General features: G+C 38.6%; 2 protein-coding genes and 1 long non-coding RNA gene across 4 annotated transcripts; 1 reads left to right on the forward strand and 2 right to left on the reverse strand.

Moving 5' to 3' along the window:
* Positions 1 to 1407: 1407 nt before the first annotated feature.
* Positions 1408 to 2385, forward strand: LOC114875219 (39S ribosomal protein L51, mitochondrial). Of its 2 annotated transcripts, none has more exons than XM_029185261.2 (2): positions 1408 to 1620; positions 1838 to 2385. In XM_029185261.2, the coding sequence occupies exon 2, from the start codon at positions 1839 to 1841 to the stop codon at positions 2325 to 2327; it is 489 nt and encodes a 162-aa protein (XP_029041094.1). In that variant the 5' UTR covers positions 1408 to 1620; position 1838; the 3' UTR covers positions 2328 to 2385. The 2 variants fall into 2 exon arrangements, with proteins under 2 accessions (XP_029041094.1, XP_029041092.1); XM_029185259.2 differs by having other exon boundaries at positions 1413 to 1577.
* A 655-nt stretch (positions 2386 to 3040) lies between these two features.
* Positions 3041 to 6944, reverse strand: LOC114875218 (dipeptidyl peptidase 9). The gene is made up of 10 exons (XM_029185258.2): positions 6217 to 6944; positions 5972 to 6106; positions 5725 to 5887; positions 5410 to 5651; positions 5027 to 5338; positions 4664 to 4950; positions 4265 to 4593; positions 3952 to 4203; positions 3594 to 3866; positions 3041 to 3517 (listed from the first exon to the last, which is right to left on the reverse strand). The coding sequence occupies exons 1-10, from the start codon at positions 6384 to 6386 to the stop codon at positions 3170 to 3172; spliced, it is 2511 nt and encodes an 836-aa protein (XP_029041091.1). The 5' UTR covers positions 6387 to 6944; the 3' UTR covers positions 3041 to 3169.
* Positions 6945 to 9748: 2804 nt separating this feature from the next.
* LOC114875312 lies at positions 9749 to 12118 on the reverse strand. Its single transcript, XR_003789241.2, has 3 exons — positions 11283 to 12118; positions 10919 to 11164; positions 9749 to 10615 (listed from the first exon to the last, which is right to left on the reverse strand). It is a non-coding gene; the product is annotated as an uncharacterized LOC114875312 (long non-coding RNA).
* Positions 12119 to 13488: the final 1370 nt, after the last annotated feature.

A 13488-nucleotide genomic window follows, 5' to 3' on the forward strand; every position in this document is an offset into this window, starting at 1 on the left:
GGATGCAGGGATGTAAAGGAATTCCGGTGGGGTCCGGGGCTGGGGCCCCAGTCTCCACTGCACGCGGCCCAAGGAGTGCCGGCATCGGGTGTGGCCCCTGATGCCGGCGGAGTTTGGCACATGGTGGAGGGTCAATGGACCCTCCCTACCGCCCTAGTGCAGGCCACCGTGGTGGTTTTAGTGGGTAAAAATCCCACACTACCTCCGGCCCCTCCCCAGGGGGGCTGAAGGTGTCTTTCTGAAGATTTCCACCACGTTAAAAATAAAAAAAAAAAAAAAAGTGTATTTAAGGGTTGCAGGAATGTAAGGAATGCAGGGATGGAAATAATGCAGGGATGTAAGGGATGCTGAGATGGCCTTGGCCTATAATGAGAAATAAAATTATATAAACAAGTGGAAAAAGTAAAATAAATGAGGTCCTCGGCTGAGACCCTGAAGAGGGATACAATCATAAATATTATTCCCCTTTGATAAGCTTATTTAATAAGCAAAAAAAGGTAAATGGAGCAAATTAAATAAACTCTGGAAAAAAATATATTGGTTGTACCCTCTTCATACGGACCTGATATTATCCAGGGGTGCCAGGGACCCCGAAGCACCGATGACTATCGCTGCATGCCAACATGATATCATCTGGGGTATCAGGAACCCCGAAATGCCGGTGAGAGTCTCTGCATACCAATATTACAGCATCCGGGGTGCCAGGGACCCCAAAGCACCAGTGACTATCTCTGCGTACCGACCTGATATCATATTGGGTTATTAAGGACCCCGAACGCCAATGAGAATCTCTACATACCAATATTATAGTATCCGGGGTGCCAGGAGCCCCGAAGCACTAGAGACTCTCTGTGCATTCCGACATATCATCTTGGGGTCTCAGGAACCCCTTAAGCACCGCTGAAACTGTTTGCATATCGACATTATCCGGGGTGTCAGGGACCCCGAAGCACCGTGAATGCTACATACTAAAATTATGTCGTCGGGGGTTCTAAGAACCCCGAAGCATCTATGATCTGTTTACCAAAATTATATCGTCTCGGGGTTCTAAGGACCCCGAAGCGCCGATAATTTTGCATACAAAATTATATCTTGGGGTTCTGAGGACCCCGACGCTCCTATGATTCTGCTTACCAAAATTACATCGGCTCGGGGTTCTAAAGACCCCGAAGCAGCGACGATTCTGTATACCCAATTATATTGTTTCGGGGTTCTAAGGACCCCGAAGCGTCGATTGATTTTGCATACCAAAATTATATCTTGGGGTTCTGAGGACCCCGAAGCTCCTGTGATTCTGCTTACTAAAATTATATCTTGGGATTCTGAGGACCCCAAACTCCGACGATTCTGTACACCAAAATTATATCTTGGGGTGTTAAGGACCCCGTATAGATGACTTTTCGAAAACAAAGGCATGTCCAGTCTTTTACATCTAAAGTCACTGGCATGGAACAATTTTGTTTGGACCGTGTACTGCATTGTTAAATAAAAACAAAGCATAATTATGATTTATTAAAACATACAACTTTTAATATCTTTGATATTTATATAAAAACGATCGTCCATTTGACCAGCAGGTATTCTATTTTCGAACGTACCATACCAGTGTCTAAGAATAAGGTTATTTGGAATAGATTATGTTAAATATTTCTATTGAAAATTCTTCAATTAAAACGTTAATTTATTTACGAAGTACTTGATACAATTTAATTTTGCCTATTTAAAAGCTACAGGATAATATATACATATATTTTTGAACATGAGGGTTTTTAAGAATGATACAGTAAACGTGAATTAATTGTAAGAGGATATTAATTATGTAATTATGAATATTTAGGATGTCGTGGTTTAAGAAGACAGCACAAGCAGTTGTCAGTACCTGGGTACCACAAGTGACACCGGTACGATTTCGTTATCATGCGGACAAAGCAACGAGGCCTCCTCTTGAAAGGCATTATGGTTACAATGATCCGCTAAAACGAATTAAAGGGTTGTTACCTCGCGAAAGCGATCAAAAATTGCCTATGCCAATATATAGACCAAAAGACGCTTGGTCCGAAAAGAGAGCATTGTTTGGTCAAAATGATTACATCGATATTCTAGGATCAGATAAACTTCATCCAACCCGGATTTTATACAACGTTCCGTCGTGGTTAAGGGGTGTAGGCGGAAACGAATATCAAGTATTATTAAGGAAGCATAAAATGTTGAAACGTGGTATATTTCCTATAGCAAGACCAACTAAATGGAGAGAGTTAAATAAGAGAATAAAATACCTATATAAATTCTTAAATAGAAAAACTAGAACTCACGGTAGCTCTCAGTAATATATTTCTGTATAAATCTTTGTAAGAAAATTTCAAATATATGTTACATTAAGTTAAATACATCTGCTTTTTATTTTTATAACATTTAAAACCTTGGATAGTGATAATGACTATACGCGCAATAGCAAAATATAAAACAAGAAATTTATTTGCTGACAAATAATTATTAATGATCGGATAAACAACTTATTTGAAGCGTGATACTTTCGTGAATACTTTCCTGTTTAAATACTTGTTATCGATGCTTCTCGTAAAAACATGAGTGATCACGTATAGGTATATACAATTAAGCATAAAATGATAATACATACGCTTCTGACGAAGACCGTGAATATCTTGTAAGTACAATAAACAGAGAATTCTAAAAAGATTTACCCAGATCTAATAACACCTATCTATGTATAATATGTACAAACAAATTACGAGTATTGTCAATTTTTCTTAAAAAAGTAGCCCTACATTTTATACTTGAAAGTTTTTATCATTGTTTGTTAAAACAGTTACGAGTTGCGTTTACCGAGTTTCGCGATGGCTGTTTTGTTTTTTATTATATTTTATTTCTTTTCTTCTTTTCACTCTTATAAATAGAGAAAATACTCTTTATGCGTATACACGTAGAATTTTTAGCTATTTTTATTGTAAGTTTTAAGTGTAAAATCATAATACTGTTTAAGTAGTAGTATCGGACTTTATACAAAACATAAGGTTTGTGTTAGATACCATCGCGAACATAAAGCCACGAAAAAACAACTTTTAATTTCTTTAATCTATTTACATAATGTAATGGCAGTCACTCAAATTGTTAAAATCTTGTCTTAATCAGTTGAACAGAAACAATGAATTTATAAATGGTTTTGTAAGAATGACAGTAGGGTAGTTTCATAGTGTTTACTGGCATCCAAACTTCTCAGACTATGTCTTTCGTTTGGGTAAACTTGTAACTGATACGGTTTGCCAGATTTCACAAGAGCATTGATCAGTTGATTCGTATGGAAAAAGTGTACATTTTCATCTATAAGTCCGTGAATTATCAACAATCTATTCTCTTCGTCCGGGAACTTGTCCACATACGTTAAAACTGAACCGGCCATATATCCATGAGGATTATTTTGAGGTAAATCCATGTAACGTTCAGTATATCCGGTATCGTAAAAATTCCAAGAAGTAACAGGTGCACCTGCTATCGCTAACTAAAAAATTCCGTAATTTAAATACATATTTCAAATAAACTTTATATGTACTTGAAACCTTTTGTACGAGTAGTACCTTAAATATTTCTGGGTATTGTATCAAGCCCATTAAACTTAAATAACCTCCGTATGACCAACCATGAAGGGCTATGCGATTTAAATCAATGTAACCAGTGGTATCCGCTAACCATTTCAGCATTTCGACTTGATCGTTTAATTCGACAGTTCCCATTCTGTGTTGCAAATGACTTTCAAATATTAAACCCCTGTGATGAGAACCACGCGAATCTATTAATACCACGCAATAACCTTGAGCAGCTAACATGTGCATTCTTAAATGCCTCATTCCCTAAAACATATAAATATAGATTACGATGCAGAAACAAGCAGAATTTTTTTTTCTTTTTTTCTTTCTAACGTTTTATAACACTTACTTTAAATGTATTCGATACTAATTGTACTTCGGGACCACCGTACACATTCAAAATCGTGGGATATTTTACGCCGGCTTGAAAATTATGAGGTTTAAAAATCATAGAGTAGATGGTATCGCCACAGGATATCTTATGGGTATAAATTTCTGGGGCAAACAATTCGGATTCGGGAACCGATGGCTCTAACAAATAACCCACAGGTGTTAAAGAAATACTTTCCACCGTCCAATCTGATTGTGATATTTTAAATACCTGAAAAAAGTTGGTTGTCACGAAATTGCGTCTAACATTTTCTTTCATAAGAGAATCGTACTTGACAAGTAGGTAATGTTTTGATGGAGCTGTAAACGGTCACTAGCATCGTACATTCCTTATTAAAATATATGCTGTTGTGACTATAACCCGGTCTTGTGAGTAATCTTATTTCTAGCGGGCGGCGAAGAGATACGGCATAAACGTGTTGTTCTAATGGACCTTCGCGTAACCCACAAAAATAAACAATAGAGTTTACTTCGTCTACCCACAATTTTTTACCTAACACTTCCCAATCGCCTTGAGTTAAAGCAACCTTTGAAGTAACTCGAGGTTGCAAAAATATACTATCCATTCTATCCAAAGGTTCTTCCACTTCGTTGTTCAAACCTACAATGAGAAAAATATAAAAATCTTGTGTACTTTTGGAACGTATGATAATATGCGTTAGGATTATTACCCGCTATACTAGACGTAATGAGATACAGATGTCTGAAATCAGATTCCTCGCTGCCCCAAAGGAATTTCACCTCTGTAGGGTCGTTGGACGGTAAGAAGTATAAGAGATCGTTAACATTTATCCAAATCGAACTTTGTTCAGAATAAATCACTTGAACACTCGCCGATGATGGCGTGAAATGGTTCTCCGAATTATAGACGTTAGGTGGTGGCTCGCAAAAGTTGTCTATCGATAATAAAACTAACTCAAGCCTTTGCTGCTTCCTATCTAACAGCTGGACCCAGACGCTATATTTAAGATATTTAAAAAAATTTTAAAAATCAAGATTATAATATGTCCGAATAACACATATTTCTAACTTACTATTGTGCATCTGGAGTCCATCCCACCCTAACCATATATTCCATCCATGGAAACATAATGTGTAGCGGATATTGGAGTTCCAGTATCTCGATATCAACGATTTGTAATGTCTCCGTTAATCGGAATTGCACCATCTTAAGATTACTTCTGGCATTCGGCGTGCCAGCTCTAGGAAACCTAAATTCATCTATTTCATCGGAGTTCGATGTTGAAGGAAAACAAAATATTTTTACATCGCTTTCGTCAACTTCTTCATATACGATTCTATAAACGCCGTCGTTAGATTTTGGCTGCCACCAGTAGCCGATATATCTGAAAAACAATAAGAGTATTACTGTAATAAATGTATAAATAAAAGCATTTATCGCTATTATATTACAAACCTAGTAAATTCTTCTTGCATCACATAAGAAGGAGTTCCAGCAGTAAGAGGATCATCTGCTAAACTTCTTCCACCTTTTCTTGCATGAGTAAGTCTTACCGAAGAACCTGTGATACTGTGGGACAGATACAAGTCACCTGAGCATGTATGAGCAATTAACGCATTGTTCCAAGGGCAGATTTGTGGACACAATTTTGCACCTGATGTTGACATACGAATTTCAGATGGAAAAAGAGGTCCAGCCTAATATAAAACATTTTTACTGTTTTGTTATTTTAACTGTATTCAAAGATTGTAAAGTATAAAAGAAAGGTACCATAAATCCTGTGTCTATACATTGATAAAGACTACTTGCAGCTGGAAAAACTAATTTTCCACTATCTAGATGAATTTCGTAACTGGTGATGCCCCATGTGGCTAATCTTTTTCTTTCCCATAATAACTGTTCTTCCCTCGATAACCTTTTGGTACTGGATACTCTGCAAACAAATACATTGATTAATGTAATACTGCAGCATTTAAAAGAAAATCCTTTGTTATCTATAGATGAATATTAATATTACGTTTGAAAATTTGCTTCTATAACAGGTTGCCAGTGTAGACGATAGCCATTGGCATGATCCGAATGTGCAATGTCCACGTACAATAGGGTAGTTTCCCATCCATTGCTTGGGCTACTAAGAAAATATATCCTGGTCCTGAAAGAAAAAAATGCATTTCAGCCGAAAAGTGTGTTAAAAAAGATGTACAAAGTAGAATATCGCCACATTGATGATGGTTATGTTATAAGTTTAGGAATATTCTTTACCGTCCATCAGGTAAAGATCGAAACGTTACGGATCCAGGTACCGAACCAACTGATACTCCAGACAATTTTCTACGTAGATCACTGACAACACCTCTCAATTCGGACCAACTTCTTTGCGTTACCGTAATGTCACTTAGGGTCCGGTCGCCCCTTTCATTACAAGTCTCCATATTTTTCGTTTTTATCTCCGTTTTCGCTGAGTCATTTATAAAGAAAACAACACTTTGGCACAATCATGTCAAACAGTTTTCGAAAAGCGATATCGTATCGCCGTGGATTTCGTGAAATCTGCCGATAGCCGCGCATACAGCTTATTTTTAGGTTATGTCCGTGGACGGTTCTCACTTTCACCTTCTCCCCGAATTCAGTTTCTCCCTTCTCTCGTCAACCCAGGACATCAATTTTACAAAATGATAAACATAAGTTTCGACTTTTTTAACAAGATAACTGTCAAAAATTTTTTATAAGCTGTCAGAATTTGTTAGTATGACAACTCTATCCCTTGACAGTCATCAGAAGTAGACTTTCATTGTCATGGAGAAGTAACACGCGAGGCTAGATACTCTATGTCATTGACTGCGGGGGAGATAACGAACCTCCTCCTTTTCTTTCACGAACTTATATTTACGTTATCTTGACAGAAAATAACAGTAAAAATTACAATATTAAAACAATTTTAATTAGAATTTACTTTCCGCACAATTCTTTCTTATCGAAAAGAATTGACTTAGGTCCTTCGACACTGACGGTTCTCCAATGATGACTTTCAAAGAAATAATCGTTTATCGTTTGATAAAGACTCTTTAATTAACCATAATCGTTGTAAAAATGTGTTACATTTCCTATGACGTGTTTTATGTTGGTTTTAATCTGTGACTATGGTAGTTAGTCATGTTAGAACTTCGTTGAAATAGTGATCTAGAAAACTATGTAAAACAAAATATTTATATCGAATAAAATTGAATTCAGACGAAAAAAAAGAAAACGTAAAAGGTGTTCCATGTATAAACGTAGGAATTTTGTAAAAAGTATGTATCGAATTTAGAGACTCCCTGAGACATAAACTAAGGGTCCTAGTGGTCACGTCCGCTTCCACATTAAAAATTCAATGTTTCTCTTCTCCAGACCTCTCTTTTATTTCTTACACCTTCTTGAATAATTTTCTTTTTTTTTGCATCGTGACTCTATAACCGATGCTTCTTGAAATAAGTTACTTAACAGACTTGTTGAATACTTTAACTTCATTCTGCATCGATCCTTGGCTGTTAGCAAAACTTTCAGGAAGAAGACATTTCGGATGTTGAAAAAATCGTTTAATAAGGTGTTAAATTATCGTACCTTCTTCAAAATTTTCTGTAATACGTTAAACGTTATCGTATGTTCATGTTTGATTGTAGAAACAGGATGATTGGACGTTTAAGAGTACCACCGTGTTTCATAAAGACTCCTTTTCCCGGTAAATCCGGCAAGATCGCTATAATTACTTGGAAAGATATCAAGGAAAATTGGGTGGTAAGAAAAAATCAATTTCTTTCATGTAGTTACAAGATTGTAGGCAAAACTTTGAACAGAGTGTAATCATATCTCGGATGAAACACGAAATCATGATACCAGAATAGCGTGATCGAAAGATTAATATTCGTTAATTTGTAATTGATTATTCTCATATTTGATAAATAGAATTTCGTTTCTCTTTCAAGAAATACACCGGTGCTTTTAACTTATTACACCCATTCGATGGAGATCTTTGATTTATCTTTTCTTTCGCGTATATTTTCTGGGTATCGTTACGAAAGCATACGCGTTTTCCTCTTTTATGCGGGTTACCCGGCGAGTCACTAAAAGCTCTCGTAAATATGACACGTATCGATTTAAATATTAAACGTAGGCTCGTTCGAGGGCCACGTAAAAGCGTTATTTCAACGAGTGCACGGGAACCGAGCAGGCTGACCAGTTACGCAACCCGGCTACTGTTCCGGTCTGATTAAAATCGCATTCTCTACTTAAGAGTTGCGTCAACCTATGACAAAACAGGTGGTTATTGTCGTCGACTTTGGTAAACGAGGCTGCAAAGTGGTGCACACGATAGAGAGGAATTAACTTGGTCAGACAGGGCGATAAGAAAGTAAATATGTAGGAGCAGAGATCAATACAAGTTCCGAGTTTTAAGCAAGTCCTATAACTTTGGAGCTATTATTCTTCTACTCGAGACTGCACGCTCGGGCGGCAATAAAATCGCGTATAAATCGATGTAAGTGGTTTCGTGTCGGCTCGCGTAAAAAGCTAGGAAGAATAATCAAGAAAGAACGTGAGCCATCCGAGGCGACCGAGCCTAAGGGCATCAAAGATTTAAGCTCCATATCTCTTAAAGCCCGTCATTCGTCCGTTACGCGTCCACTCGCGCCTACTGAATGTCTCTTACCAACCCTTCTTCTTCTTCTTCTTCTTCTTCTCCCTCTTCTCTTCTCAGCCGCTTTTGTCTCGGCCCTACCGAACGGGTAAACTATTTATCAGCAGGCTGAAACGAGTTACTGCGAATGTGCATTTCGCTGGAACGCTTTTCCTCGATTCACCTACCCCTGTGAATGTTTCAAGGATACGGGAAGAGGGTGTATAGCTGGTGTTTCCAAGTTTACGTAAACTCCCAGACACTAGCGCACGGTGGTTGCTGAAAGAGAGAGTTAGGGAACAGGGAGTGCCGGTTAGAATTATTTTAAAGGGTGTATTTATTCGGATGGATAGTTGGAGGAAAACTTACCAGAGAGTAGATACCTATCGGAAACCAGTTAATCATTCTAAGTTCCAAGTTCTCGTTCTTTTTAGTATTCTGTAGCATGGGAATGTGAACGCTTTGGCTGGAGAAACTGGCGGGTTTGGTGTTACGCTAGTTGAAATGCGAGACAAGCAACCGGTGTACTTTGCCGCTTCAACTTTTTCCCTTCTTCTTACACTGCAGCTCCTCTCTCGAGGAGCTCGTTCAACTCGCTACATAATGCAGCTGGCTATATTGAATACTTCGCGGCAGCAAAGTGATAAAGAAATCCGCGAAAAGCTCCCCGGACCGACGTTTACGGAATATTAGATAGCACGGGCTGGTTTTTCGGTTGAAAAGGATTTGCGACTGCTTCGAAGTAACGAACGTTACCGAGTGATATTTCTTCTCCCTCTAGTCTTTTCGATGTTTACAGTTCCTCGTGGCACCCAAGACCCACTATACTAACGCACAACTATGATTCAAATTTTCGTTCTATGAACTGTTGATCAATGCGACTTCCACCGAAGGGATGTAGTTTAGATCTGGCAATAAAAACGCGATAAATCGCGCGAAAGGGGTGGCCAATCATCCTTATGAATTGCTCCACTTCCCCTTTAAGCTAATATCGTTCCATGAACGGAAGGCTACTTACGGCCACTGATCCGTTTAAGTAATGCAATTTTATGCCTAGCTAAAGTATCGGGATAAAAATAACCGGAACGATCGACCGATCGCCGATACCGTTTTCCTATTAATTCGATACGGATAGATCGAACCGCAAACAGGGTAGATTTTTATTCAAAATTTCTATAATCCTTGTACGGTTCATATATTTTCCATGGGACAGAAGATAAATAAATGAAAATGATTACCGGTGATCGTAGAATCGCGTGACTGCGTTTCGTGACGCGATTCACCCCTCCGGCATGAAGAAAGAACAAAAGAAAAAAAAAAAAACAAGACGATGTATACTCGAGAGAAAGGAGAATATTTTTTCCTCTATAGATTCTTTAACCCCACTGACCCCAATTCTTTTTCAGTCAATTATGAAAACTGAAAGGCTAAGAAATTCTCCTGCTCGTGTAATAGATACGTTTTTTTCTCTTCCGTTTCCGATCGTCGTTACGCGACAGCCAGCGAGCATGGAAGACATCGGGAGCGAGGAGAGGGTGGAAAAAAATACGATACATCGATAGCTTAGGAAGGGTGGTAGCCATTCGGGGATGGAAGTGGGAACTCGGAGGATGCGTGTAAATGTGCCTCGCTCCACGACTCGCATCTTTAGGGTGAAAATATGCTCGGCTGTCCCGGATATATCGCGTTGCTTCGTGCTGTTGCGATATTACGCGACGGCGTAGGATATAAAAAGGGGAGGATATAAACGCGTGGCACGAACTTATGCTATCGAATTACGGTCATCGTTTCTCCGTCACGTGTATTAGACGTTCGTCTGGCTCCAACTTGCTTCCAGGTTCATCCCCTTTTCTTCCAAAATGTAAGAAGGATCGTAGGGGAAACACCCTCACCCCCCCGGGGATTTTTTTGTATGCACAATTATATTTTTCTGTTTCTGTCGTCCTTCGATCAACAGGTAGTTAAGGGCAAAGGGGGTTGAAGAAAGTTTTCGCTCGCTGCGTGATCCATCTGAAATATTAGTTAATTAAATAAAGTTAATCGATTAGGAAAATCAATTTCGCGCGAAATATAGGACGATCAGATACCGCAGGGATAGTGGCTAATATTTCTCGAGGTTGAGGGTTCGAGGAGGAAAAGGTACGGTGAAATTTCTGTGCTAGCTATTTTTTCCCCAGGGCGACCGCAATTTAGCCGACAGGGACGTACATAACGCGTGCCCTTGGGGGGTCCAAATATCGATTTCCCTTCGTCTCGTTCTATCTGCCACCCTTGGATCTCTAGCGGATCAAACACAGACGTAATAGAACCTACCTGAATAACGTCCCAACGTGCTTCTTCTTCTTCTTCTTCTTCTTCTTCTTCTGCGTTGCTGCTTCCTTTGATACCTGTTACTTTTTCAAAGTCCATCTTCGTCGAACAAGGGACTCGAATTTTCTTTGTCTCCTCCGATGCAAGGACAACGGCAGATAATAATAATTAAAACGCTTGTTCGATGAAACTGTCTTCGAAGAAAGACATCCGATACGAAAGAGGGATGATGGTTTTACGATGGGGTAACTTTTATATGGACAAAACAGCACGTATATGTTATAATAGTAATAGTAGCAATAATGATGATAATAATATTAAGGTAGTGACAAAAATAAATATACACAACGATACAAATAATTCTTACGGTTGATAAATTAATAGTCGGTAATGTTTTATTCGAGAGCGCCGCTCCCTTTTCGGTTTTCTCTCTCTCCCGTGGGAAACGGACAAGATATCTCTCTTGCATTCTTCCTGCTCTTCTCCCTCGGCTTTTCTTCCTTCCTTCCGAAGAGGCACGATGTCCTCCGGGAGTCTGCTAACCTTTTTCTTCAATTTGTAGCCCTCGAAATCTATGCCGGACACGATACATCGCGAGATTCTGCTTTTCTAACGTGACTAGACAGAGACTAGGATCGAAAAATCTTTGGCTACGAACACAGATCACGATGCGTCGTCGGAAACGTCGAAAGGTTTTTCATTTACCAAAGGTTTGTTCAATGTACTCGACGTTTTCGACGACATCGTTTGCTCGCCTGAAAAATCACTATAAGTACAGATTTCTAATTCGACAACATTAGACTTAGACTTACACGCACGTATAATAATATTAATAATACACTGGTAATATGTACAGCGTTTGTACTCGATTAAATGTAAAATGAAAGCGCTTGTCCTTCGAGTTTCAACGAAAACGTGATTCTGTCAGATGGAATGCATCGTCCTCCCGTCTGTGAGGTAATTCAATGAATCGCTAACGCTATCGTAATAAAATAAGTCTTGTGACGATTGGTCGAAAAAGTTCGTCGCGATATCCCCGGTGAAAAAGCTCGCATCCTCCGCAAAACGTTCCTCTTTTTTTCTGATACGAAAAACCTTTTATATCTTTCTCTCGTATCCCCGCGGTAAGCTTTTTTCGTTCGCTGTTGAAAGAATTGCGAGCCCATCGGTTCGATAACGTGTAACTACGAAACGGCGAAAAACGCTTTGCTATATCACATACGGCTTTTGGAATGATTTCGTTTCCTCTGTTCTGCGAATCTGACGTTCGTATTCGCGCCCCTTTTCTTATTAAAATTGCTCGAATTTTCTCCGAAGATTCTACGTTTCCGTGGATTCTAAAAATTGAAAAAGAAACGCTAGCAAGCGCGCTTCTCGGCGCTAATTAATCCCTCGCTCGAATTAGGCCACATCGTCGACCTACGGAGAAAGATCGTTCACAGAAACTGAGGGAGTTTATTTTCATCGAACGGAAAAATGCAGCTGATTCAGAGGCATTTTTTAAATATTTGTAAAATCAATTTGAACGTTTACTCCCCAGTTTCCGTCACCATCTTGCACAATTTTTGACAGAGAATAACGCTTGGTTCTTGGAAATTCGTTGCGGGTGAAAACACGCTTCTTCGTTCTCCCTTTTTCTGTTTTATTGGCTACAGGTTTACCATCACCGTCGATACTTTCGACGAAAATACATGTCGCTCTACGATAGACTCTAATTATTATCCATTACATCAGCTGCAACTATGACTAAATGTGTACAAGTCGATTCAATTATTAAAGGATGCTACTTGTCTACGATGTTGCAAAAAGAATCAGTCATTCAAGGATGTCGGGTGAATATCGTGAAGATTCAAATAAATCGTCTTTAATAATCGCCTGTTCACGAAGCGTAGTTTACTAGGCCATTAAACTTTCAATTAACGTACTAAAAATGAATTGATTTTACTTTGATTAGAAGAGACAGCTTCGTGCACACGCGTTTGTTTCTTAAGACTTTCTATGGTCGAATTAATATAAAAGTAATGAAAATTCATCTAATCGACAACAAAGAATCGAGTGTACCAAGATGGTTTCTTTTATTCGATCAACGATGCCTACCTTTTAATTTTTTCCAAATCAGAATATTTTTCTCGTTGATCGAACAAAAATCAACTGTTCTAAATTCAGCGTCTCGTGTGTCAGAATGAAGAAAAAAAATCTCACTACTCTTGCATCAACCATTAAACAAGTCAGCCCAAAGAAATTGATACGCTTCGCTCTCGTCGATTCAGGAAGTGAAACCTACTTTCTTCGCATACTTCAACAAACTACTCGTTTATAGTAAACAGAAAAGAAACGTCGATACAAACGGAGAGGGTTAAGACAAATGGTATTATAGAATTTTATCCTAAATTCGATAGAATGTTACAGGTATTGTTAAATTCACAAGGTTCGACGAATACATGACTCATTTTTTCTTTCAATCATTTTCTTACATCGATAATGCTATCTTACGTTCGAGGGATAAGAGTAATTTTCACTAAACCTGTGCAAAAATAATCCCCCTTTATTGTCACTCACCTGTAGTCTTTCTT

The sequence above is a fragment of the Osmia bicornis genome, chromosome 8 (assembly GCF_907164935.1).
Source record: "Osmia bicornis bicornis chromosome 8, iOsmBic2.1, whole genome shotgun sequence".
NCBI classification, from domain to species: Eukaryota; Metazoa; Arthropoda; class Insecta; order Hymenoptera; family Megachilidae; genus Osmia; species Osmia bicornis.

Bases quoted from the DNA above. Each gene is read 5' to 3' on its own strand.
- LOC114875218 (XM_029185258.2), bottom strand. From the start codon at position 6,386: ATGGAGACTTGTAATGAAAGGGGCGACCGGACCCTAAGTGACATTACG. The intron at 4,951-5,026 runs GTAAGTTAGAAA...TCTTAAATATAG, and splicing joins TGGACTCCAGATGCACAATA to CGTCTGGGTCCAGCTGTTAG. The intron at 3,518-3,593 runs GTACTACTCGTA...GGAATTTTTTAG, and splicing joins AATACCCAGAAATATTTAAG to TTAGCGATAGCAGGTGCACC.
- LOC114875219 (XM_029185261.2), top strand. From the start codon at position 1,839: ATGTCGTGGTTTAAGAAGACAGCACAAGCAGTTGTCAGTACCTGGGTA.